Source organism: Caretta caretta, chromosome 9, assembly GCF_965140235.1.
Source record: "Caretta caretta isolate rCarCar2 chromosome 9, rCarCar1.hap1, whole genome shotgun sequence".
Classification (NCBI taxonomy): Eukaryota; Metazoa; Chordata; order Testudines; family Cheloniidae; genus Caretta; species Caretta caretta.
The window spans coordinates 70207484-70231676 of NC_134214.1; the positions used below are offsets into that span (position 1 = coordinate 70207484).

The following is a 24193-nucleotide window of genomic DNA, read 5'->3' on the forward strand; positions in this document are numbered from 1 at the left end:
TTTGTACAGAACAGGGATTTTGTCTACCTCACAGACAGGTGTTAAAAATAAAAAGAAAGAAAAAGAAAAAGCAGCAGCAATCTTTGTATGCAGTAGATATGCAGTTTGAATGAGGACATTTCTTCAGGCCCCCTTTATTATTACCGTATCATTAACAAAACTGCCTACAGAAAAGTAAGTCGAACCTACGGACCTGATCCTCAGCTACGATAAATTGTCAAAGCACCACTAAAGCCTACACAGATGTACCCTAGCTGAGGATCTGTCCCTATATAGAAATAATTGAAGTGAATCCCATCTTATCATCACAAATATTTTATTAACTTCTTTTACTGCACAGATACCTCATGACTAACTCAAATAAAAGCATGAGACTTTTCTTTGTACTGAGGATAGGCTACTGATGGAGGAGAAACTCAGATAAATAACAAACCCTTATCACAAATGCATTAATACAGCTTTCCAGAATCTGGATTCAATTCTGATGTGGTTCCCATTGCTTTAATAAGCCTTTCATTGGTGTCTTAAAAAGCAATAGGGTGTTTAATTATCATTATATTTTTGCCCTCCTTGTTAATCTGAGGGCTTTTTAATTCACTCTTATGACTGCTGCTCTGAACTGTACCTCAGCTACTGTCTCTATGATCTGTACTTGGCCATGAAAGTGACAAAGCGAGGGCAATACTTGCAATGCTTCTAAATTTTCCCCCTGGCTTCATTACTGCTTTATATTGTTGATTATGTCAGTCAGCCAGCTTTGAGTAGCCCGCATGGTAGGCTATGTTTCTAGTCTGAAAATGGCACTCAATCTCTCAGTAAAAAAAAAATCTTGCTTGCTTTTGAGAGACCTTGAGGTACAGCTCTGTCCAAATGAAGGCTCTAATTCCAGACTCCATTAGCATTAAGAACCACTTATCAGATGCTGCAAAGCTTTATTGCTTTCCACCTGGCCTAGATAACTTAGATTCCTGAGTATACAATACTAGCGAGGATAGTGCTACAACCCTTCTTTGTTTTACAGAGCTGCACAGCTAAATACTATGTAAATGCAGGAAGTACCATACTGCCATCTACAGACAGGAATATCCCCTAATATAATCATTCAGTACTAAATTTTCCCACAGCCAAGAGTCACTTTATTCTAATTTTCTCCTTTTAACATTGATGAATCACAAACTGTTTACACTTCAATGTCTCAGCCAAGCATGAACTTTCAGGCTTTTAATCTTTATAGACAAAGTTATTCTGCAGAGCTTAGGGGTACAGACAGAGAAAGAGAGAGTGAGCAGCTAGAAACTTTGTATTACCTGTCTGGTGTGGATGGGGCCTGGGGTCTTGAAGCCACCTTGACAGCTGCATTCGGAGACACTATAAGGGTCCGAGCTGCTTGAGGAGCACTTGGAGAGCGAGTCACAACCCACCACAAAGGTGTTATCCAGAGGCAGTTCCTGAATGACATGGTGCTTCTTAGGGGGCACAGGAGTCTCGGGTTTAATTTGAAAGGTGGGCTGTGGAGAGGCAGACTTGTAATGCTTTGCTAAATCTGGGCTGTCAGGCTTAAATGTGGTTGGTGTAGTGGCCCAGTTATATTTTCCCATAGTCTGTTCTTCTAGCTCTACGGGAATGTCTAAAGTGCCATTTATATGCTCATGGGCAGGATCGTCGGGCTTAGATTCTTCAATTGTCACAAAGTTGAGAAGGAGGCTTTTTGGAGAGCGCTTCTTTTTCTTCTTCTTCTTCTTGATCTGTCGGTTCTCCTGGTTCGGGGAGACCCATTCCCCACTCTGCTTGCTTTTTTGGACAACCTTGTGCCGGGGTGTCTGGCGGCATCGTACCAAAGCAGTGACAAAAATGACCAGGATGACTGTCATGGTGCCTGCAATTATAGCAATGATGATTTTGACATAGTCATTGGTCTGTGGGGTTATCTCACCATCCCCAACATTCTGGCCCACTGGTGTTTCCATATTTCTGCGCACCATCTCCTGCACGTATGAGCCATTGGTGATGGTTTCATTCACAAATAAATGCACCAGTGCTATGGTATAAAGAGACTCTGGCTGTCCTAAATCATTGACTTTTATCACCAGTCTATGTAAGCCATGATCTGCTGTGATTACCTTCTCTTTCAAAGTAATGTTGCCTGTTAACTGATCGATTGTAAACAAACCTCTCGAGTTCCCACCTATAATGCTGTAGCGGAGCTCTGCATTCATCCCTGTATCATTGTCAACTGCAAAGACTTTAGTCACCACGGACCCTGGATTGGTGGCTGTGGGAATCAAGTCATAGGAGTAGTTAGATGAAGGGATGACGAAAACCGGCCTGTTGTCATTCACGTCAACTACATTTATGGTCACTTTGGCAGTGGAAGAGCGTTGCACTCTTCCTCCATCAACAGCCTTCACCTGGAAAGTGTAAGAACCTTGTTGCTCTCTATCAAATGTAATATTGGGTCTTATTACACCAGTAAGTGGATCGATAATGAAATTCTCTCTGCCATTTAATATAGAGAGAGTAACTGCAGCATTCTCTCCAGAGTCAGCATCAGTAACTGTGATGAGCCCCACTGTGCCATACATGGGCAGGTTTTCTGGCACATAGAAATTGTATTCATTGTGGGTAAAAGCAGGGCTGTTATCATTCTGGTCCAGAACTGATAGTGTCACAGTAGCATTGGTCTGCAATGGTGGCATCCCATTATCCCTAGCCAGTACAGTGAAGGAGTACCTGTCCTGCTTTTCCCTGTCCAGCTTTCTTACTGCTGTCAGAACTCCTGTGCGACGATCCAGGTTGAAAATGGGGGGTGCATCTGAACCCAGCATATAGCTGATCTCAGCATTGCGTCCACTGTCTGCATCTGTGGCACTGATCTTGGTCAGCTGGGTACCAGGAGCATTGTTCTCAGGAATGGAAAGTCCTATGACAGGCTGTGTGAAAACTGGGGCATTGTCATTCTCATCTTTGATTTTGATCAGCAGCATTGCTGACTGATTTAAGGGAGGTTTCCCTGAATCAGAGGCCACTATTTTAATGGCATATTCTCGTGTAGCCTCATAGTCTAGAAATGTGGCAGTCTCCAATAGAAATTGGTTATCAAACACTGGCTTTAACCTAAAAGGGACATCATGGTCTGTGAAGCAGGTAACTTTTCCATTCAGATCAGCATCCTTGTCCATTACTGTAATCAGGGCAATTTTTGTATTGAGAGGTGCTTTCTCAGACAGGAGCACAGTCCCATTCACTGGATTGATGATGTATCTTGTGTCTATGGATGGAACATTATCGTTAATATCTGTGATATTTACCGTCACTGTTGCTCTTGATGGAGTTGAGCTGCCATCACTTGCCAAAACAGTTAACTTGTGTACTGGTGACTCCTCCCTGTCCAGTGGTTCCTTAATTGTGATGAGGCCAGTAGTGTTATCTAAGGCAAAGAGCCTTTTGGCCAGACTGGAGATCTGATTGCTGAAAAAGAAGTGGATCTGTGCATTTGAGCCCAGATCAGCGTCAGTGGCATGGAGCTGAGAAACTGAGGTGCCCACTGGAGCATTTTCTGGAATGCTAACTTCAATGTCATTTTCCTTAAAGACTGGGCGATTGTCATTCACATCAGTAACTGTTACTTGTAGGATGGCTGTACTGGATCTGGGAGGTGTTCCACCATCTTCAACTTTAATCTTCATCACATATGTGTCTTTCTGCTCCCTGTCCAGGATCTGCTGGACAATCAACTGTGGCCACTTATCTCCCTCAGGTGTTTCAATTATATCAAGTCCAAATACATTTTGACCCTAGAAGACACAGAAGGAAGAACAATTTTTATTATGAAAATATATTACAAATAGATACACACATCTTTACTGTACACAGGGATCCCATGAAAATACCTTTATAGGTGTATTTATACATTTACTGCTAGATTAAGCCTTTAGCCTTTGCCTTAAGTACGGGGCTGTGTGTACCTGTGCCTCCCTAGTAGCAGGCCTGAGCAGGAATGGTGTTTCAGAGCATCAAGGTTTCTTTTACAGCTCCAGCTCAAATTACAGCAACTACTGAAAACATATGGCTCACTTCCTATTTTACACCTAGCTGGGGGGTGGGGGAGAAGGGGAGAAGATGTCAAGGCTCGACTTACATCAGACCCCATGCTCACAGAGGGGCAGTATCCACAGGGCTAGGGCTGTGCCCCACAACAAGGCTGGACCCAAGATTTGGGGAGGGCAAGCAAAAGCACAGGGGGACTTAATCCCCAGTTCAGCAAAGCAAGACAAGCGTACAACCGGTAGCATTTAGAGAAAAGAAAAACTACACCATATTGAAAAGGGGATTACCACATAATTTAAGATTCAAGTGGCACAGTCACAACTGAGACATGTTAGGTTATTAGAAATACATGAAAATCAGGAAGAATTATTCCCCTTTTCATCACTATGTATTTCATATTTGCAGTGAAAAATACATTCCAAGTGTGAAAATAAGATGATTTTCTTATGAATAATATCATAGGACTATTGCATTTACACTCTGAGTAATAAGATCCTGTAATAGGGTGTGTTGAACACTTTATGCCCTTCTTACAGCAAGTAATGCATTTATATGTGCAGACACTGTAAAAACACAGCTTTTCTCAAACTATGGGATGGACAGAGTGGTTTGAAAGTAATGTGCTGTCCTACAGGTGGGAGACTGGAGTCTGGTTCCCACTGCTGGTATCTCTCTGAGCCAGCAGATGCTGGAAATCTTGCAAAGGGAGCATATACATCCCCTAAGGAGAAGGAAGTGATTAGCAACGATCAATAGCAATCTGTCTGACTGATGAAGAATAGTGTTGACAGATTCCAAAGGGAATCCTGACAGTCTTATCTCCCCAGAAGGATTGGGCCCATAATGCAGGCATTGAAGATGGGAGTGTAACATGGGTGAAAACGGGGGCTCAGTGAAGCTCAGATAGGATAGGGGGGAAGAGAACAGTTAGGATTTTACGTATTTATTTGTTTTTAAGAACATTAAACTCTCGTTATGCCTGTCATGTTTATAGTCAGAAACTGTGCTGCTGACCTAGCCCTTGCTATACTCATGATGGGACTGCTTCTGCCACCCTTACTCACACTGAGTAGTAACTTACTGCATGAGTATCTCCATTGGCTTTAATGGGTCTACTCACTTAGCAAGCAGCTACTAAGCATGAGTAAGGGTGGCAAAATTGGACCTTCTATAGTTTTATTTATTCATTTTAATTTATACACAAATTGCTAAAAGAGCATCTCTCCATGGCTCTCGATTCCGCCAATAAAATTTATAAAGACAACTGTTTGTTTAATTTACAACTAACATTAACCAGATGTAAAAATGAAACATCAGCTCTTCCCACCTACATCTTCATGACACTCCCAACCCATCACCAAAGGTTAGGGGGATGAGATAGACTTTGCAGTGCACACTACAAATCATGCAATTTAGGGTATTTAACACCCTGCGTGGGAGACGGGTTTCCAGTGTGGAGGATTCCACATTTGGAATGGTTAGTAAGAAGCAAGACTACATTGTACCCTGCTACCCACAATTAAATCAGTACCTATATGGGCCTAATGCTGCCTTTGTGCATCTTCCATTGTCATAAATAGTACCAGGGCTGTTGCAGATGAGGGCAGAATTTGACTCTATCCATTGCAGCAAACATTTCTTTTGTGGAAAAGCTGCAACATCTCCATTTCAAATAAAATAACCCAACTCTCTACCCCTGGTACAGTGTCTGTCACCCCAATAAGTAAAGACCCATGGCGATGTATAAGAGAAACATGGATTGGAAAACAGATCTTTAAAGTTATGAAAACAAATGTAGATCTTGCTTTTTCACTGGAAGATGAGTGAAGAAACCAACCTTGCTAAGTGTGTCCAAATCAGGTTCCATATGCTATGAACCAAAGGGGTTAATTTCTAAAGCAGCGACCCCATGACAGACCTTCTGTTTATTAAAGACAAGTGAATCTTCTCCCTCAATGATAGGATTATCATGAGTAGATTACTGCAGGCAACCTTGCTAGCAGTTGTTTAATTTGGACTAAGGCTCTTATTTGTTGCAAAAATGCTGAATTAAATAAACTGCTCTTTCAACACTGATTTCCAGAAAAACCTAGCAAGAGTGGGGGAAAAAAAGTCAGCTTTCCTTCAGTTCTTTATTTGCACACAAGCTGACAGATGTGCATTGATTATTCTGTCATTAGCTCCTGCAACTACAACAAACACTATATACAGACTTTTAATTCATGAAAATGCATACCCAATTTAGCTTTTCTTTAACTATCACATATGACAAGAGACACATTTTTCATTATAGCATATGATTTTGGCTTAAACATATACCTTCAGTTCCCTGTCACTAGCAGTAAATTGTTGAGGAAACAGCAAAAAATCCAACACAAATTAGAATCTTTACTGAAAATATCAACATTTTAACAAAATGTTTAATGCAAAATTGCTACCATATAGAATACCATACCATATATGCTACCATATAGTAATAGGGATTAAGTAAATACAGAGTTCTATAGAAATTATTCTAAAAAAAATACCAAATATAATTGAGAACTAGCTCTTCTATGCAATTTTTAAACTGATCTACAGCAATACATAGAAAATTACATTCCTGTTATATTAGAGTATGTCTACACAGCTGCCGGGAGCGAATCTCTCAGCCCTGGTTGCCAGACTTCTGATAGCAGGTCTCATGCTGGTGCGCTGAAAATAACAATGTGGAAGTTCGAGCTTCAGAACTTCAGAGCCTGAGCCCGAACATAAAAGCAATGTCTACACAGCTATTTTTAGTGCACTGGCACAGTCCCTGCCACCACATCTGTTGGCCCCAGCAGCTGTGTAGCCATACCCTCATAGGTTAATTTTAAAATGGTAAAGAGAAGTTATTGTTCACCTTTAAACTCCACAGGATCAGATCTTTCCATATGGAGTGCAGACTCTTAGGCCTGATCGACACTACAAGTTTATGTCGAATTTAGCAGCGTTAAATTGAATTAACTCTGCACCCATCGACACAACAAAGCCATTTTTTTCAACATAAAGAGCTCTTAAAATTGATTTCTGTACCCCTCCCTGACGAGGGGATTAGCACTGAAATCGACATCGCCATTTTGAATTAGGGTTAGTGTGGACGCAATTCAACGGTATTGACCTCCGGGAGCTATCCCACAGTGCACCATTGTGACTGCTCTGGACAGCACTCTGAACTCGGATGCACTGGCCAGGTGCACTGGAAAAGCCCCGGGAACTTTTGAATCTCATTTCCTGTTTGGCCAGGCGAGCTCATCAGCAAGGTGACCAGGCAGAACTCATCAGCACAGGTAACCATGCAGTCCCAGAATCAAAAAAGAGCTCCAGCATGGACTGAACGGGAGGTACTAGATCTGATCGCTGTATGGGGAGACAAATCTGTGCTATCAGAACTACATTCCAAAAGATGAAATGCCAAAACATTTAAAAAAATCTCCGAGGCCATGATGGACAGAGGCTACAGCAGGGACGCAACACAGTGCCTCGTGAAACATAAGGACCTCAGACAAGCGTACCAGAAAACCAAAGAATCAAATGGACGCTCCAGGACAGAGACCCAGACATACCACTTCTACGCTGAGCTGCATGCAATTTGGGGAGGGGGGGCATCACCACTACCCCACCCCTGTCCGTAGACTCCGATGATGGGGTACTCTCCGCCATGCCTGAGGATTTGGCAGATGGGGAAGATGAGGAGGAGGAGGACGAGCTTGAGGCGAGCACACAGCACACCGTTGTCCCTGACAGTCAGGATCTTTTTATCACCCTGACTGAAATACTCTCCCAACCCAACCACGCCGGAGAAGGGACCTCTGGTGAGTGTACTTTTTTAGATATAATACATGTTATAAAAGCAAGCATTTTTAATATTAATTTGCCCTGAAGACTTGGGATGCATTTGTGGCCAGTACAGCTACTGGAAAAGTCTGTTAACGTGTCTGGGGATGGAGCGGAAATCCTCCAGGGACATCTCCATGAAGCTCTCCTGGAGGTACTCTAAAAGCCTTTGTAGAAGGTTTCTGGGGAGAGCAGCCTTATTCCGTCCTCCATGGTAGGACACTTTACCATGTCATGCAAGTAGCAAGTAATCTGGTATCATTGCATGACAAAGCCTGGCAGCGTATGGTCCCAGTGTTTGCTGGCACTCAAGCAACATCCATTCTTTATCTCTCTGTGTTATCCTCAGGAGAGTGATATCGTTCATGGTAACCTGGTTGAAATATGGGAATTTAATTAAGGGGACATTCAGAGGTAGCTGTTCCTACTGGGCTGTTTGCCTGTGGCTGAAAAGAAATCCTCCCCGCAGTTAGCCAAGCAGTGGGGGGGGAAAGCATTGGCGCTGAGCTGTTCGCATTTGGCTAGCAGGAATCTTCCCTGATACTAGCCACACAGTGGGGGGAGGGGTAAAGCGATCAACCCAGATAATTGGATGTGGGGGGGGGGTTAGTTTGGTTTCTGCTGCTGCACGTTAACAGGAAAACCGAAGCACTAAATGGTCAACTCAATGGGCTTTGCTTGGTATGGGAAAGGAGGGCGCTGCTGTTATGAAGGTTGCAGAAGCCGAAAGACTATGGCTTACCATGGCTGCCTGCAAGCCGAATTTTGTTGCCTGGCACTGCGTGTGTGATCTCTAACACCAAAGCCGTAGGCACTCAATATAAGATGCAAAATGCGACCTCGTACCAAAATCACATCTGTTATGTAATGTGAATAGTGTTGTTCACTGTGAAAGAGTCTGTAAAATATATCTTTTTAAATACTTTTTTTCCCTCCCGCAGCTGCAAATGTTTCAAGCCTCCCTTCTCCATCCCAAAGGCTATCTCAGATAAGGCGGTGAAAAAAATGCACGCGCTATAAAATGTTCTCTGAGCTCATGCAGTTGTCCGGCACTGACAGAGCTCAGCAGAATGTGTGGAGCAACCCAGTAGCACAGTACAGGAAAGCAGCCAATGAACATGAGGACAGGAGGGACGATCAAGATGAGAGGTGGCGGCAGGAAGATCAGAGGAGGCAGGATGCAACGCTGGGGCTAATGGGGGAGCAAACGGACATGCTCCGGCATCTGGTGGAGGTTCAGGAATGGCAGCAGGATCACAGACTGCTGCTGCAGCCCCGGTTTAACTGCCCTTCCTCCTCCCCAAGTTCCATAGCCTCCTCACCAGATGCCCAAGAACGCGGTGGGGGGGAAGGCTCGGGCACCCAACCACTCCACCCCAGTGGACAGCCCAAGCAACAGAAGGCTGTCATTCAACAAGTTTTGAAGTGGCCTTTTCCTTCTCTCCTACCTTCCTCCCACACCCCACCCGAGCTACCTTGTGAGTTATCTCCCTATTTTTATAATTAATTAATAAAGAATAGATGTTTTTTAAATGATAGTGACTTTATTTCCTTTGCAAGCAAGCTGTGATCAAAAGGGGGAGGGCGGGTAGCTTACAGGGAATTTAGAGGCAACCAAGGAGGTGAGTTTTCATCAAGGAGAAACAAACAGAAGTGTCACACAGTACCCTGCTCAGTCATGAAACTGTTTTTCAAAGCTTCTCTGATGCGCAGCGCTTCCTGCTGTGCTCTTCTAATCGCGCTGGTGTCTGGCTGCGCGTATTCAGTGCCCAGGCGATTTGCCTCAACCTCCCACCCCACTATAAACGTCTCCCCCTTACTCTCTCAGAGATTGTGGAGCACACAGCAAGCAGCAATAACAATGGGAATACTGGTTTCGCTGAGGTCTGAGCGAGTCAGTAAACTGCGCCAGCGACCCTTTAAACATCCAAATGCACACTCTACCACCATTCTGCACTTGCTCAGCCTATAGGTGAACAGCTCCTTTCTACTGTCCAGGCTGCCTGTGTACAGCTTCATGAGCCAGGGCATTAAGGGGTAGGCTGGGTCCCCAAGAATAACTATAGGCATTTCAACATACCCAACAGTTATTTTCTGGTCTGGGAAGTAAATCCCTTCCTGCTGCCGTTTAAACAGACCAGAATTCCTGAAGATGCGAGTGTCATGAACCTTTCTCGGCCATCCCACGTTGATGTCGGTGAAATGTCCCTTGTGATCCACCAGTGCTTGCAGCACCATTGAAAAGTACCCCTTGCGCTTTATGTACTGGCTGCCCTGGTGATCCGGGCCCAAGATAGGGATATGCATTCCGTTTATAGCCCCACCACAGTTAGGGAATCCCATTGCAGCAAAGCCATCTAGTATGACCTGCACATTTCCCAGAGTCACTACCTTTGATAGCAGCAGTTCAATGATTGCACTGGCTACTTGCATCACAGCAACCCCCATAGTAGATTTGCCCACTCCAAATTGATTACTGACTGACCGGTAGCTGTCTGGCGTTGCAAGCTTCCACAGGGCTATTGCCACTCGCTTCTCAACTGTGAGGGCTGCTCTCATCTTGGTATTCTTGCACTTCAGGGCAGGGGAAAGCAAGTCACAAAGTTCCATGAAAGTGCCCTATCGCATGCGAAAGTTTCGGAGCTACTGGGAATCATCCCAAACCTGCAACAGTATGTGGTCCCACCAGACTGTGCTTGTTTCCTGGGCCCAGAATCAGCATTCCATGGCACGAGCCTGCCCCATTAACACCATGATCTCCAAATTGCCGGGGATCATGGTTTTAGAGAAGTCTGCATCCATGTCCTCATCACTCTCATCACTGTGCTGCCGTCGCCTCCTCACCTGGTTTTTCAAGTTCTGGTTCTGCATAAACTGCACCATAATGCGCAAGGTGTTTACAATGGTCATAACTGCTGCGGTGAGTTGAACGGGCTCCGTGCTTGCCGAGCTACGGCGTCTGCTCGGGCAGTCCAGGGAAAAGGGCACGAAATGATTGTCTGCTGTTGCTTTCATGGAGGCAGGGTTGACTGACGACATTTACCCACAACCACCTGTGACAAATTTTTGGCCCCATCAGGCATTGGGAGCTCAGCCCAGAATTCCAATGGGCAGCGGGGACTGCGGGAACTGTGGGATAGCTACCCACAATGCACCACTCAGAATGTGAACGCTTGCCACGGTACTGTAGATGCACACCACCAAATTAATGTGCTTAGTGTGGATGAATGCACACAATCTGTTCCCAAAAATTAACTTCTGTAAAATAGGAGTAATTCCGTAGTGTAGACATACCCTTACACTCATCTTTTCCTTCCATCCCTTTTATTGCCAAAGTGACAGCTGTGAGTAGTTAGGATATGGTCTAACCACATATACCTAATGATTCCGCCCTTCTGGCAGAATTCTTTGCTAACATCCTATAGAATATTATTGAGAATTATATGCCTGCTATAGAATTCTTTAGGTTTTTTTTTTTAAAAAAAAGCAACAGAAAGGATATCAGTCTATACATTTCATAGGTTTTTAAAAGTAATATCTATAAAACCATAGTAGTTTCATTCCTCTTAAATGGTACAGGACTTTTCTACAGTGTTTTCTTATACAACTGTAAATATCTTAAGGGTCACTATGCTGACACAACACATGCATAGCTGTAGTAGATGTCTTTTGTAATTACAATTATAACTTTAATACTCACAGAAAAAGTATAAATACACACAAAGCCAAGCTTAGGGTGCCTAGGGTCAAAGGCATATTTTAAATTGTGCAAAATACATAAGTGGCAGTAAAGCCAGTCAAAATGACAATTAATGCAGATTTTGTTTTAACAAACCAATTCAAGCATACCTATGGTTCATATGGTTGAAATGAATAAGAACAGGGACTGTGCCATTAAATAGACACTTTAACACACCTACCGTGTGAAAGCTCTCCCACTTTAAACAATCTTTGAAAAATGTTGAAACATGCAGCAACAAAAGGGACTATAAGGCTCTGACCGACTCCTCCATGACTAAAAAAATTTAGAGTTAAGAATGATAATCTAGGCTGAGCTATCAGCTTTAACTCTCACCAAACAAACAGAGAGGATGAAATTCTGACTCCACTGAAGCTAATGGGAACATTGGTACTGACTTCAAGAGGTCAGGATTTCACCCATAGGGCCAGATTCTGACACCCTTATTCACCAAGATGTCCCACTGCATCACTGGGATTATTCCTGGTGTTGGTGCTGCTCAACAGCAGCAAAGGTATCAGAATTTAGCTCATACTATAAATATAATAGAAAGTTATCCCATATAAAGTATTGTTCACCTTCAAAGTGCTTTACAAACAATACTCTTAAAACTGGGAAGTATTATCCCAATTTTTTGATGTGGGTAACAGAGCAAGAGTTAAATTATCTCCTTTTAAGACATGCTAAGCACTGTAACTCCCATCTATTCAAGGCAAAAGAGGCTTCTCTTGCCAGAGCCAAGATTAGCATTAAGGAGCTCCTGGCTCAGACCATGAGACTCTCTCTCTCTCTCTCAAAAGATAAGCACAGTGATATGCACTTAAGCAATAGTATCAGCCCAGATTTTCAGCTTAAACTCTGCTTCCTCACATTATAAGACCACTCACTTCACTGGAGTCATGCATTACATTGAGAGGTTCCTGTAATTACAAATCAGTATTTTTGTTGAAAGAACTCTCTGCTATATTTACCTGATCATTCGTAATGGATCCAAATGTCCTTTTCGGTGCTGTTTTGGGCTGTCATGCAAATACAAAATTAGAAAGTTTTTAAAATGTGTAACATTGAAGTAGTTGAACTACATCGAACACAACATTGAACACAACTATTCAAACGCGGACACTCAACATAGTGGACTGGAACAGTTCTTTGGGTGCTACAACAGGCTAGTGTGCTGGGACTTAAGAGGGGGCTCCTAGGGTCCAGTCCTATAAAAACTTGCTTCTGGCATATGCGATTCTGCAGCATCACAAGCTGTCTCATTGAACTCAGTGGGATTCAGATTCTGGAGTAAGAGCTAAGCCTAGCAGGAAATATTTGCATGATTGGGCTCTTAGTTGGCAGATCACTGACTGGATGAACTGGAAAAGCAAAGCCATGGGTCAGTGCAGGCACCATTAACATGGCCTGCCGTGGCCAAGACTACTCAGGAAATTAAGTTTGCGAACCAATAAACGGATGGACAGTAATAGCTCTATTGGATTCTGATAAACTGATAGACCACAATGGCTTAAATAAATAGAGCCCAAACCTCCCAACTATGGTAAAAAAATTCACATTAAAAATGTACAACACTCTGTGATGCATAGCACTTTGGATTTTAAAAGGGAATCAGGGTTTGTGATTATTTTTGAGACCATCAGAGAGTATTTGTTCAGTAATACACAAATAAGGGGTAGATCCTGTAAGGTGCATAGTGTGCTTATATTTCACTAAAGCAGAATGCTCAGCACCTTACAGAAACAGGCCCTGATTGGCAAGAAAACTCATTCTTAATATTGAAGGTCTTGTTTCTGCAGGCATGTTTATCTTAAGGCAATTTACTCACAGTGCATAAAATTAAGCATATTTTAACAGGGTGAGGTCCTAAATCTTTTTAGCAGATTGTACAAATGACAAAATCTATACAGAATGTATATAAGAAATATTCAAAGTGATAATAAAATATACAATGAGCAAGTGGGCCAATACAGTTTAACCATCCTAAAATGTAGGAACCTACCATACAAAACGCTTGTGGTTAGATAATCCTGGCATCAAACTGTGAATCAGCTATAACGGTTTCCTGACTCCTTGGTACAAAATTATTTTAAATAGATAAGTCATTTGCAAAAATAATACTTTAATAAGAAAATCTTCAATATATAAGCATCTTGCATCCAAAGGATCCTAAAGTGCTTAAGAACCACCCCTTCCCACTGAAATAGCTCAGCTGTTTGCTGGCTGATGAACATTTCAGGTATAGCCAAGTAGGAAACACTTGCAGTTCTGCTGAACATACAAGGTAGGTCCCAATGTTCTGTTGTTGTCAAGAGAATTCCTATGGAACACTGTAGCACAGCAGGTGCAGTCGAGAATGAGCCAAGAGAAAGGATTACAGTAACACGGGCACATAAGATTTCCAATGCAAAATTATACAGGAGCTGCAAAATGGGACAGATCAGTTTTCTGATTTTGTTTTTAAAAAGCATGCATTTTTCTTTCGAGCTTGACACTTTGAATGTGAAACGTGTAAATTCCCACAGATGAAGCAGTTTGCTGATACCACAGTACAAGCGTCATAATAGTGTGATGCGGAGAATTTGTGTTGGAGGGGAAACTTAAAGGTGGCAGCCCTGGTTACCCAGGATAAGAGAGAGCCTGAAAAATACAAGAGACATTACTCTCAGTTTTTCTGCAATAACATTAAATTTACCTTCCCAAGCATTTCAGTGCTTGTGTATTCCTCCTAAACCTCCTTTTTGTTCAGATTACAATACTTTGGACCACTTATTGATTCTCTGCTGACTTGCCCATTGTATTTCTTCCCTTTCTCTCCCTTTTGGAATAATGGTTCCTTATCTGTACTTTGTGCTGAGCCCCGCCTAGTATTATGCTCGCTATCAATATAATGTAAGTAGTTAGGCTTTGAGTGTATGGATAGGAAAGCTTTGCTTGTGATTTACAGGTGGGGTGGCTCTTGTATTTTTCAGGCTCTCTCATATCCTGGGTAACCAGGGCTGCCACCTTTAACAATTTCCTCTCCAACACAAATTCTCCATATCACACTATTATGATGCTTGTACTGTGGTATCAGCACACTGCTTCATCTCATCAGGATGTAACCTCATGACAGCATGAAATAATTTGAAGGTCACTTGAGTGGTTCTACAAACTTAGCTCAAATGGACTCCTATCGGGGTGCATCACCAAAGCAGCCAAGTGTCTCAAAAGCATTAATTAATGTGTTCTCACAATACTTTGAGGTAAGGAAGTATTACTACTCCCATTTTACAGATGGGGTCCTGAGACAGAGAGAGAGTACATCACTTGTCCCACATCATGCAAAGAGTCCATGGCACATCCAGAAACTGAACTCGCTCTCTTGAGTACCACTCCAAGGTGTTAAACTCAAAATCATCCTTCTTTTACGGACAGTTTCCACAAAACAGGGACAGGTAACAAATGTAGGTAGGAGAACTAGAAAAGTGGATTCTTCTCCACATCACATCCCATTATATATGTTGAGAGACATACACACACACTCTACTGAACAGGAGATTGATTAAGTACATGATGGACAGTTTAAGGTATTGAATATGACTGAGTGTTGTTCTAAATGCTTCCATTTTTCCATAGCCTGAAGGAGGGTTCCAGAAACATTTCCTGTCCCAGCAATTTTCCCCTTCCTTGTAATGGCACTAGAATTTATACAGGGAAGAAAGGACTTGGGGTTTACGCTAGGTATCTCATTGTTCTTTATTTTATTATAAAATAGAATTTTTATGATACCATATTCTACATGTCACACCATTATAGATTTGATGCATTTGCCAGTTAAGGTTAACAGGGACCAAAGAACCAATCATCTGTAAATATATGATTACACATTTCATGGATATCACTTACCAAAACATAACTGTGGTTCGGGAAGTGTCAGGCAGAAAGCTATTCTGGGTACTCTCTCAACAAAAGCTAAATAAAGAGCCCATTCTGCTGTGTCCGCCAGAACAAGGCACCTTGAGATTCTAAATACATTTTTAGAGTTATCGGATGACCAGGAGTTTGAGCAATGTGGACCTGCAATACACCCTATTCCTTCCCTGCTCTGTAACCAGGTAGACTGTCAAGAAGAAGAAGATTCAGACTGACATCCACTTGTGCACAGGAAAACACAGGCAATTGTGTTCCTTACCTTAAAACAGATGCTGCTCAGCACACTTACCACTTCCATCCATTTCAATGGGAATTGAGGGTGATGGACATATGGCTTTAGAGAGACAAGGCAGATGAGGTAATATTTATTGGACCAACATCTGTTGGCAAGAGAGACAAGTTTACGAGCGATATAGACTTTTCCTCGGCTTTTTGAGCTCTGTGTAGCTCAAAAGTTTGTCTCTCTCACCAACAGAAGTTAGTCCAATAAAAGATATTACCCCACCCACCTTGGCTCTCTAATATCCTGGGATCAACACAGCTACAACAAAACTGCATACATGTGGCTTTGGCTCATAAAGCATGGAAAACAGAAACAAAAAGCCCTTTGACACTATTAAAAAGTAGTGCAAATAGCCAGAAATTCATGCCCATTAAGTCTATACCTCAATCTCATTTCATTCCCTCCCCCTCCGACCCTAAACAAATACCTGAAGGAAATATGCACATGCCTCCCAAATTTTCTTTTAAGAGACAGAAACTTTACTGAGTTATATAGGTGCAAAAAAAGAAATTTGAACCCTTTGATTTTGTATTCATACACTGAAGTTATTTTGCATCATATCTTTTTTGATGTGAGGCCCTTGTAAGCCAAAGTGGGTGAAATTTTTGCATCTTGGTGATATTGTTTACTTTTAGGGAAAATGTTGACAAAATCTTTGTGTGGGTTACATGGGTAACATAAACACAGGCGCTTAACTAGAGATATAGGTGCCTAAATAAGCACAGTAAAAAATAAAAAACAAAATAATGTGTTCTCTTGACTTACATCATAAAAGGGCATTCTTTGATGTACCCTTACTATACCTTTATGTCAAAGTTTTCATTGCTTTATGAATTATGACATTTAAAAGAAGAACACTTTGATCTCAGATTCAGGAAACTTCCAATTCACGTTTGAAATTATGCACACTTATGGAATGCCCAATAATCTCATGCAATAGAGCTTTCTCCCTTCATCTGTTAGTGATATTTCTCTCCCCCACCCCTACACACACATTCACAAATAAACTTGGGGGGAGGTGTATGCCTCGGGGTAAAAACTACTGAAATACATATGATGGTAAGACCTTCCAAAATCTTTCTTCTTTGTGGGGATTTGTAAGCTCAAAGAGAAAGTTTGTGTTGAACATTGAACTCCCCAGGGGATCATTTCTACTTTTGAGAAAAAAGAAAAAGATATGCTTTTCCAAAAAAAAAAAAAAGTTATCCTTTTTTGTATTGTTCTGGGAAAGACATAGCTGAGCCACCTTACTAAAATTTGAAAGGTGCTTGACATATGCATGTACAAGATGCCACTTCACTGACTATTGGAAGACAAATAACAGTGCACTTTCAGAGTTATAAATCTGGTACAGTTGCCCAGAAGAATCATCTAGTGCCAGTAAGTACTAAAAATAGTTGCAGAGATTGGATTCTAAAACTGATTAAATAAAGGCTGTTTACTGTGTTGATCAGGGAATGCTCACGACAGACCAAAAATCTGTTTCTGAACTTTTCTGGTGCTTGATTTATCAGGAAACCAACTTGACATCCCCACTCCCCCCCTCCAACATCCCTACTGTCACTCATTGGTATATATCAGAGTCAATACAAGAAAAGCATGAGTTCCAAAAAGATAAAATATTTCCCTGCTGTATTGTGACAGGGCCACTTTGGAAGTAAACAATGAAACAAAATGACAGCATACGGTATAAATATAGTGAAAACTACAATAGATAAATCTTCATTTCACTAAGTATTATTATCTAGCAATTTGTGGTATTACTGAAAATACCTTCCTTGTGACTTGATTCGGATTAAAAATCCTGGGATCAAAGGAATATTTTAAGTACTCCTAGGGAAATTCTGCACCAAAAAATTTAAAATTCTGCACAAAAAAATTAAAAATGATGTGCACATTTTAAAATTCTTCAAATTGTATTTGTCAGTAAATAAATGTGACTCCAACACGGCAGTGGGGAGCACAGACCACTGGCTGCATTGAGGTGGGAGATCAACCCGAAGCCCCCAGTTTCCCTGGTACCATAGACTCGGCAGTGAGGCGGCATCTGACTGTCACCTTGAGGTCTCTTCCAACCCTAATATTCTATGACACAGTGCAAGGGCTGGGCCTGCTCCAGAAACACCCCAGGGCCCTGTCCCTCTGTACCAGGAGCACCCAGGTGTGGGTGGGCAGGCTCAGCAGGACCCAAGTGTGGAGGGGCTTGGTGTGGGGGAGATCCAGGTGTGGAGTGTGAGGTTTCTGTGTGGGGCAATCTGGGTGTGGGTGATGGGCTGTTCAGAGGCTCGCTGGGGTGTTCCAGGTGCAGGGGCAATGAGACTCTGCAGGGGATTTCTGCAGGAGTGTGGGGGGGGGGGGGGGCGCTGAGTGTAGGGAGATAGGACTTGGTGATGAGGTAGGTCTGGGTGTGGGGGGCTCAGTGGGGGAGTCCGGGTGCTGGGGGAGTGAGGCTTGATGGGTGGGGGTCCAGGTGCACCCGTAGGGGGTCAGTGGGGGGGGTTCTGGGAGTGGGAGGCTCATCAGAGGGGTCCAGAGGTAGGAGGTAGGGCTTGACAGGGTGAGGGTTCAATGGGCCTGCTTAATGGGGGAGCCCCAGCTGCTGTCAAGGGGACGCCACATGCCAGGCTCCTGCTTCCCCTCGCAATTCCTCTATCCCCTTCTCTTCTCCATTCCCCCTCCCCTCACTCCCACATTCCCCTCCCCCTGCCCTATTCCATCCCCATTCCTTCCCCACTGCCTCTTTCCCTCACTTTCCCATCCCTCATTTTCCCCACCACCACCCCTTACCCAGCCCCACCACGGGCACTCACTGTTGCACAAAATAGAAAACAGGAAGACTCCCAGCACACAGAAGAGGAGTATGACTGGCGCTAGGACCCATGAGGTGGCAACCAGCTGCGGAGTCAGCAAAGCGGAGACACAGCCTCCTTCAGTTGGGTAGCTCTGCGCTTGCAGAATGGGTGGGAGGACAGTGACATGTAACTCCATGTGCCCCCCCCCATGCCTCACCTCTGTTTGGAGGGGGGAATCCCCTCCAAAAAACTGCACCCATGGTTGCCCCCCGGCACACGGCTTCCCTTTACTTCCCCGCTGTTTTCTGCAGGGAAAACACAGGAAATCTGCGGGGCAGGTGGCGTTTTCTGCAGGCATGCAGTCCTGCAGAATCCCCCCAGGAGTAACAATTTGATAAGGAAATACATAAACATACCCAATACTGTACATCACCTAACTGTGTCCCATTTCCAAGGCATTTATTACAACAACATAGACTGATGAATGGCTGTTTTGGGTTTTTTTGGCTTGAAACCACACTCCTACAAATTATCTCATATGGGTTTATGTGGGTGTTTTTCATATTATATATATATATATATATATATCCCTGCTAGTGATCTAAGTGCACCCAATTTCTGCCTTCCCTTAGAATCAGCAAAAATGATGCAAAGATCTAAGCAATCTAGTCTATTCTTAGATTATACCCTGTATTATATACTTTAGATTTTTCTGCCCAAAATTTTACATATTTCAGATGATGGATTTTCACTGAGAGGAAGGAAAGCAAACAAAAATATCTTTTTCACAGAACCATCAAGATGCCTTATTGGGTATTACTATCACTTTTGTCCATTCTCTTCCTTTATCTTTAGTCATCTGTTTATAACTTCTGCTACATGTGTCATCTTGACTGTTCTCTCTGGGGCAGGTCTTTGTTTTGGTAGGTCCATGATATATTTTTCAGCACTTAAAAATAATGAATTGAAAAATAATTTTTTTAGAAGACTAATGACCAATTTTCACGAATGAAAACCACACATTTCAGTAGGCAGCTTTTACAACCTGTTCAGAGTTTACCCCCTTCCTGAACCTTCATTTTAACAGCTATGAGCTTGTCAGCCATGCAGTTAATTCAAGTAATAACTTAAATATTGTCCCTAACTCAACTCCTGTCCACACTCGAAAACCCTTGACTGTGGTCATGCTTTTAACTTGAGCTGCTTGGCCTGTCAAGCTAGAGCGCCAGTTGGCATAACTTGTCAGCTGCCAACATGACCATTCTGTTGCATGGACATAGTCTAGATCCACTCAGGTGCTACTAATCCTCCAATGCCTTCCCAGAATTCCCTCTGTGTGGGAGGCACAATCCATGGCAACAGCTCATAAACAGTATAAAGTGTTATATGAAAACCAGCTGCTGGATCCATCCTGCTTATAGATTTAAGACTCGACTCCCATCCCCACTTAGCTTTACCGTGCAAAAATTGGTCCACTGGGGCCCTATGCACAGGACTCCAGAGAAGAATGTGAATCTGAATGAAATTGTTTTTGACATTCAGTATTATGGCTTTCAGTAAAGGAATGAAATCCACAATAAATGATTGAACATGAGTCAGATAACAGAAACAATAGACTTCCAGTAGCCAATGCATTGTTAACGTTTTTCCTTATTATTATGCCCTTACGCAAGAACAGATTAGTTCCAGGAACTGCCCCGAAGGGAAAGCCAACCAATCATTTCACAATAATGTGCATATTAAGACAGCTTTCCATGTTCAGTTGTTGATGATTTCAGAGGCAGAGAACAAAGTATACCAATATTTCAAACTGGTGTGTGTCAAGTATAGCATTACAGTCACAAAATAAGTTATTATCTCAAACATATTTCTGATAGATAGATAAATTCATTCTATAAAGCCCTTTGCGCTAACATACTGGGGAGAAATGAAACAAAATTCCCCTTGCATGCGTGTAACATTAGCCAGGTCCTTTTACAAAAGGAAAAGGAACAATTTGCAGTTTTCTTTGTTACTGTGCCCATAAGACTCAGTGCACCGCAGTGCTGACGTAAGAGTCACCGAGCCACCTAAGCTAATATGAAGTTGAACTTCAATCCTGTTGTTCCAATGCAGGTTCTGAAAGTCACCTCTCTTCTTTAGCAGTTCTCTTTAAATATTATCTGACCAGTTCAGCAGGAATGCAGAGTGTCATTTTCTCAGTTCTGCCAAACAAGTCTGTGGTGTGATTTTTAAAGTCCACACAGAAAACGGTAAAGTGAAATGTTGGAAATTTTGAAGTTAAATCTTCAATTGAAACCAGAGGTTCAAATCCTGCCTCTATAAATATGAACAGTTTATAGAAATTGTATATTTAAAATTATTTGACATTCAGCATATGAAGCATTACTTAAACCTAATCTCTACATTTCTTTTGCACCCACCCAGTCTTCCCTGTATAAGTGTATAAGTGGAGTTTGTGTAACATGTTCAGATTCTCTGAAATGAGAGGCGTTATGGAAATAAAATATTTATTAATTTCAAGTAAAATGAGAGTGTAGTATATTATCAGTAAGGAAAACAACATGGACATGTAAATGTTATTTACTCAGATCTGATTAAAACACACAAAACTGAAATGGATTTCAGTGAGATGCATCTTTCTAGAATCATCTTTAAAGAGAAAAGAAAGCCTAAATATTTCCTAAAACTGCTGTGTGTTTCTGTTGCAGTGATCTCAAAAATGAACTGAAGAACTTCTGCTACCTTCCCAGCTCTGCTATGCAGTTATTCTTGCTAAGGGCTATTGACAATATTGACATTTGATCTAAGCATTTATACAGGTCATCAATGTGGTATCTAAGTACCTTGCAGAGACTATCAGAACAATGATTCACTCTATAGATATGCGAAGTGGCTTCCTTCTTCCCCTCAAGTCAGTTGGGATAATGAGTATTGTTTTGTTTATTCAATCTCTTTCCCTCTCCACCTCTTCCTTCTGATCTAGTCTTCAACACCCCACACATTCAGACTTCTTTCACAATGACTTTTATGACCCACAAGAAACACACAGGACAAAAAGGGCCAATGCTGCTATTAGAGCATTGACTGGTGCTCTGCTAGCTACAGCTAGCACTCAACAGAAAACTGTTGGGGTATGAGGGAGAAGAGATTGAGGGGTTGGGGACAGAGAAACTGAAGAGATAATAGCACAGTCAAGTCCCAAAGAAGTTTCCTCTGGGCTCCCAAATCCAGTCCTCACCCTCCAAATGGTAGCTGCCCTACCTTAAGTTGCATTCAGAAAACGGAAAAGCCTCCAAAATGAGATCAGCAGCTGTTTCAGAATTATATTTAAAACCTAATTCTAAAGAAAACCCACCTAGAGACTCTCTATTTTCAAGGCACAAGGCTGACAAAAAGTCAAGGAACTATATTATTATGTGTGCATTTATACAGCAAACATCACAATAGCCCTAGTACAAGCCATTTTACCATTCAAAGACAGAAAAATCAACAGCTCTACAATTTCAAACCCAATAACACAATCAGGTTTTCTTGTTGCTCATTTTTTGTTAAGTTCACCCACCATCCAATATAGGTATTTAGCATATTTATACAAGGCTCTGGGTGTTGTTTACAGCTCCAGACCTGAAAGACTAGGGTCACATATAAGCAATAGCTATTGGACTTTGTGAGTTCAAAACACTTAAAAGTCAACAGAAAGTTTTACAGAAGGTTTTGGGACTGATCTACTACAGGAAATATACACTTTTGAGAACTGAGAGCAAATTTTTCCATGAACAACAACAACATTCATATGTGACAACAAAAAAACGTGTTCAAATGGGTGACATTCATTCCTGTGCAGCGGGCCAGTTCAAACCTTTATTCTCACTATAGATCTATTCTGAGGACTTAATTTGGACTTAAGTGGCATCTAGACCTTGTGCTGGCCCTCTGCACAATGGTGAATTTCACCCATGGGCACCTACTAGTTCATTACTGTCAGGTATATTATTATTAGAATTAGATAGGGAACAAAACAGAAGCTAACAAGTTGTTCAGCACATTAAATGCACGATAACAGATATGAAAAGTCTCTAATGGCAGTTACTGCAACAAGCAGAAGGACGATGGTGCGGTCAAAATGGAGGGGAAAAGCAATCTCAGAATCAGGACCGGCTCTAGGCACCAGCAAAGCAAGCACATGCTTGGGGCGGCACATTTCCAGGGGCGGCATTCCTTTTTTTCCCCCCAGCCCCGCTCAGTCAACCAATAAGCCCATTTGTGGGGTGGGGCGGCAGGCTCAGCACGGGGGTCCCGGCCCTGGGGCAGACCCTGCCCTGGCCCCCCGCAGCCGGGGGAGCAGGGCGATGCGGCTCCTCCCCACCTGCCAGCCTCTGCCGCAAGTGTCACAAGCGGCAGAGGAGCTGGAGTCGAGGGGAGCCCGGGATCGGAGCAGGACCCGCAGCCGGTAAGGGACCTGCTGCCCCAGGCGGCTCGGTGCTGGGCGGGTGCCCCTGGTCCGCCCCCTCTCCCCATGGCTAACGCACCTCCCTAGCTGCTCTGTTGGTTACTGACCCCTCTGTGTGTGTGGGGGGGGGGGGCTGGGTCTGAGATTGGGCTGGGGGCCCATGGGCGGGATGTACAGCCCCGAGCACCTCACTCCAAACACTGCTATAGCATTACATATTCTTTTAACGTTACCAGTATCCGTGGCTTCTGGTGAGCTCAGTTTCTCAAAACTGAAATTACTAAAATATTATTTGAAGTCCACCATGTCTCAAAATCATTCGTTAGGACTCGCATTAATTTCAATTGAAAGTACCATTGCAAAAAAATTAGATTTAAAAGACTACGCAAGTATAAAAAACCAGAAAAATTCAGTTCATATAAATTCTTTTAATTTATGAGAATCTGGGTGCACCAGAAGACACTAACGTTTTTCATTACAGTGTACAGTTGAACCCAAATTGTTTGTAATTGTGATTCTGTTAAAATTAAATAAGTACCCTAGTAGGAAATTGTTTTATTTCACTAACTACAAATTCTCGGTTTTCATTTTTTTTTAAATTTTAAACAGTCAAAACAAAACAAAAAATACTGCAAAGTGAAAACATGTCTAAAAGCCAAAATAAAAGGGGGGCAGCCAGAAATTTTTTTGCTTCGAGTGGCAAAAAACCTAGAGCCAGCCCTCCTTAAAATGAAAAGGTACATAATATCCTCCTCTCTAATGCCCAGAAGAGCATCCCATCACAAAAACAAGCAAACAAAAAAAGACAAGATAATTTGTTAATAAGAGAAAAAATATAATTTAACTTTGGAACATCAGCAATAACCAAAGCAATAATACACATCACATTAATGGAAGCAGCAATTATAAACACAATGTTATAAAAATGTACTTGAATACTGACAGCTGATGACTCAGAATTCACACTCCTTTTTCCAGTGTTTCTAGTTGTTTCTTTAAAATTATCTGCAATTCTCTTTGCTAGATTTCCCCAGTTCCGAAAGCTTGATGGGACTCAAGCGTTCAAACCAACTATTCATAAAACACTAGTCTGGGAATACAAATTA

The 24193-nt window shown here is 42.3% G+C and overlaps 1 protein-coding gene across 7 annotated transcripts in view; it reads right to left on the reverse strand.

The window, feature by feature from the left end:
- Positions 1-24193, reverse strand: part of PCDH11X (protocadherin 11 X-linked) — a 992740-nt gene that overhangs the window by 834365 nt on the left and 134182 nt on the right. For 6 of the 7 annotated variants that reach the window (XM_048863058.2, XM_075132425.1, XM_075132423.1 and 3 more), the window contains exons 3-4: positions 12616-12663; positions 1308-3794 (exon numbers count right to left, since the gene is read on the reverse strand). In XM_048863058.2, coding sequence (XP_048719015.2) covers positions 1308-3794; positions 12616-12663 — 2535 coding nt within the window. The remainder of the gene's footprint in view (positions 1-1307; positions 3795-12615; positions 12664-24193) is intronic. The other variant, XM_048863059.2, reaches the window with a different exon arrangement.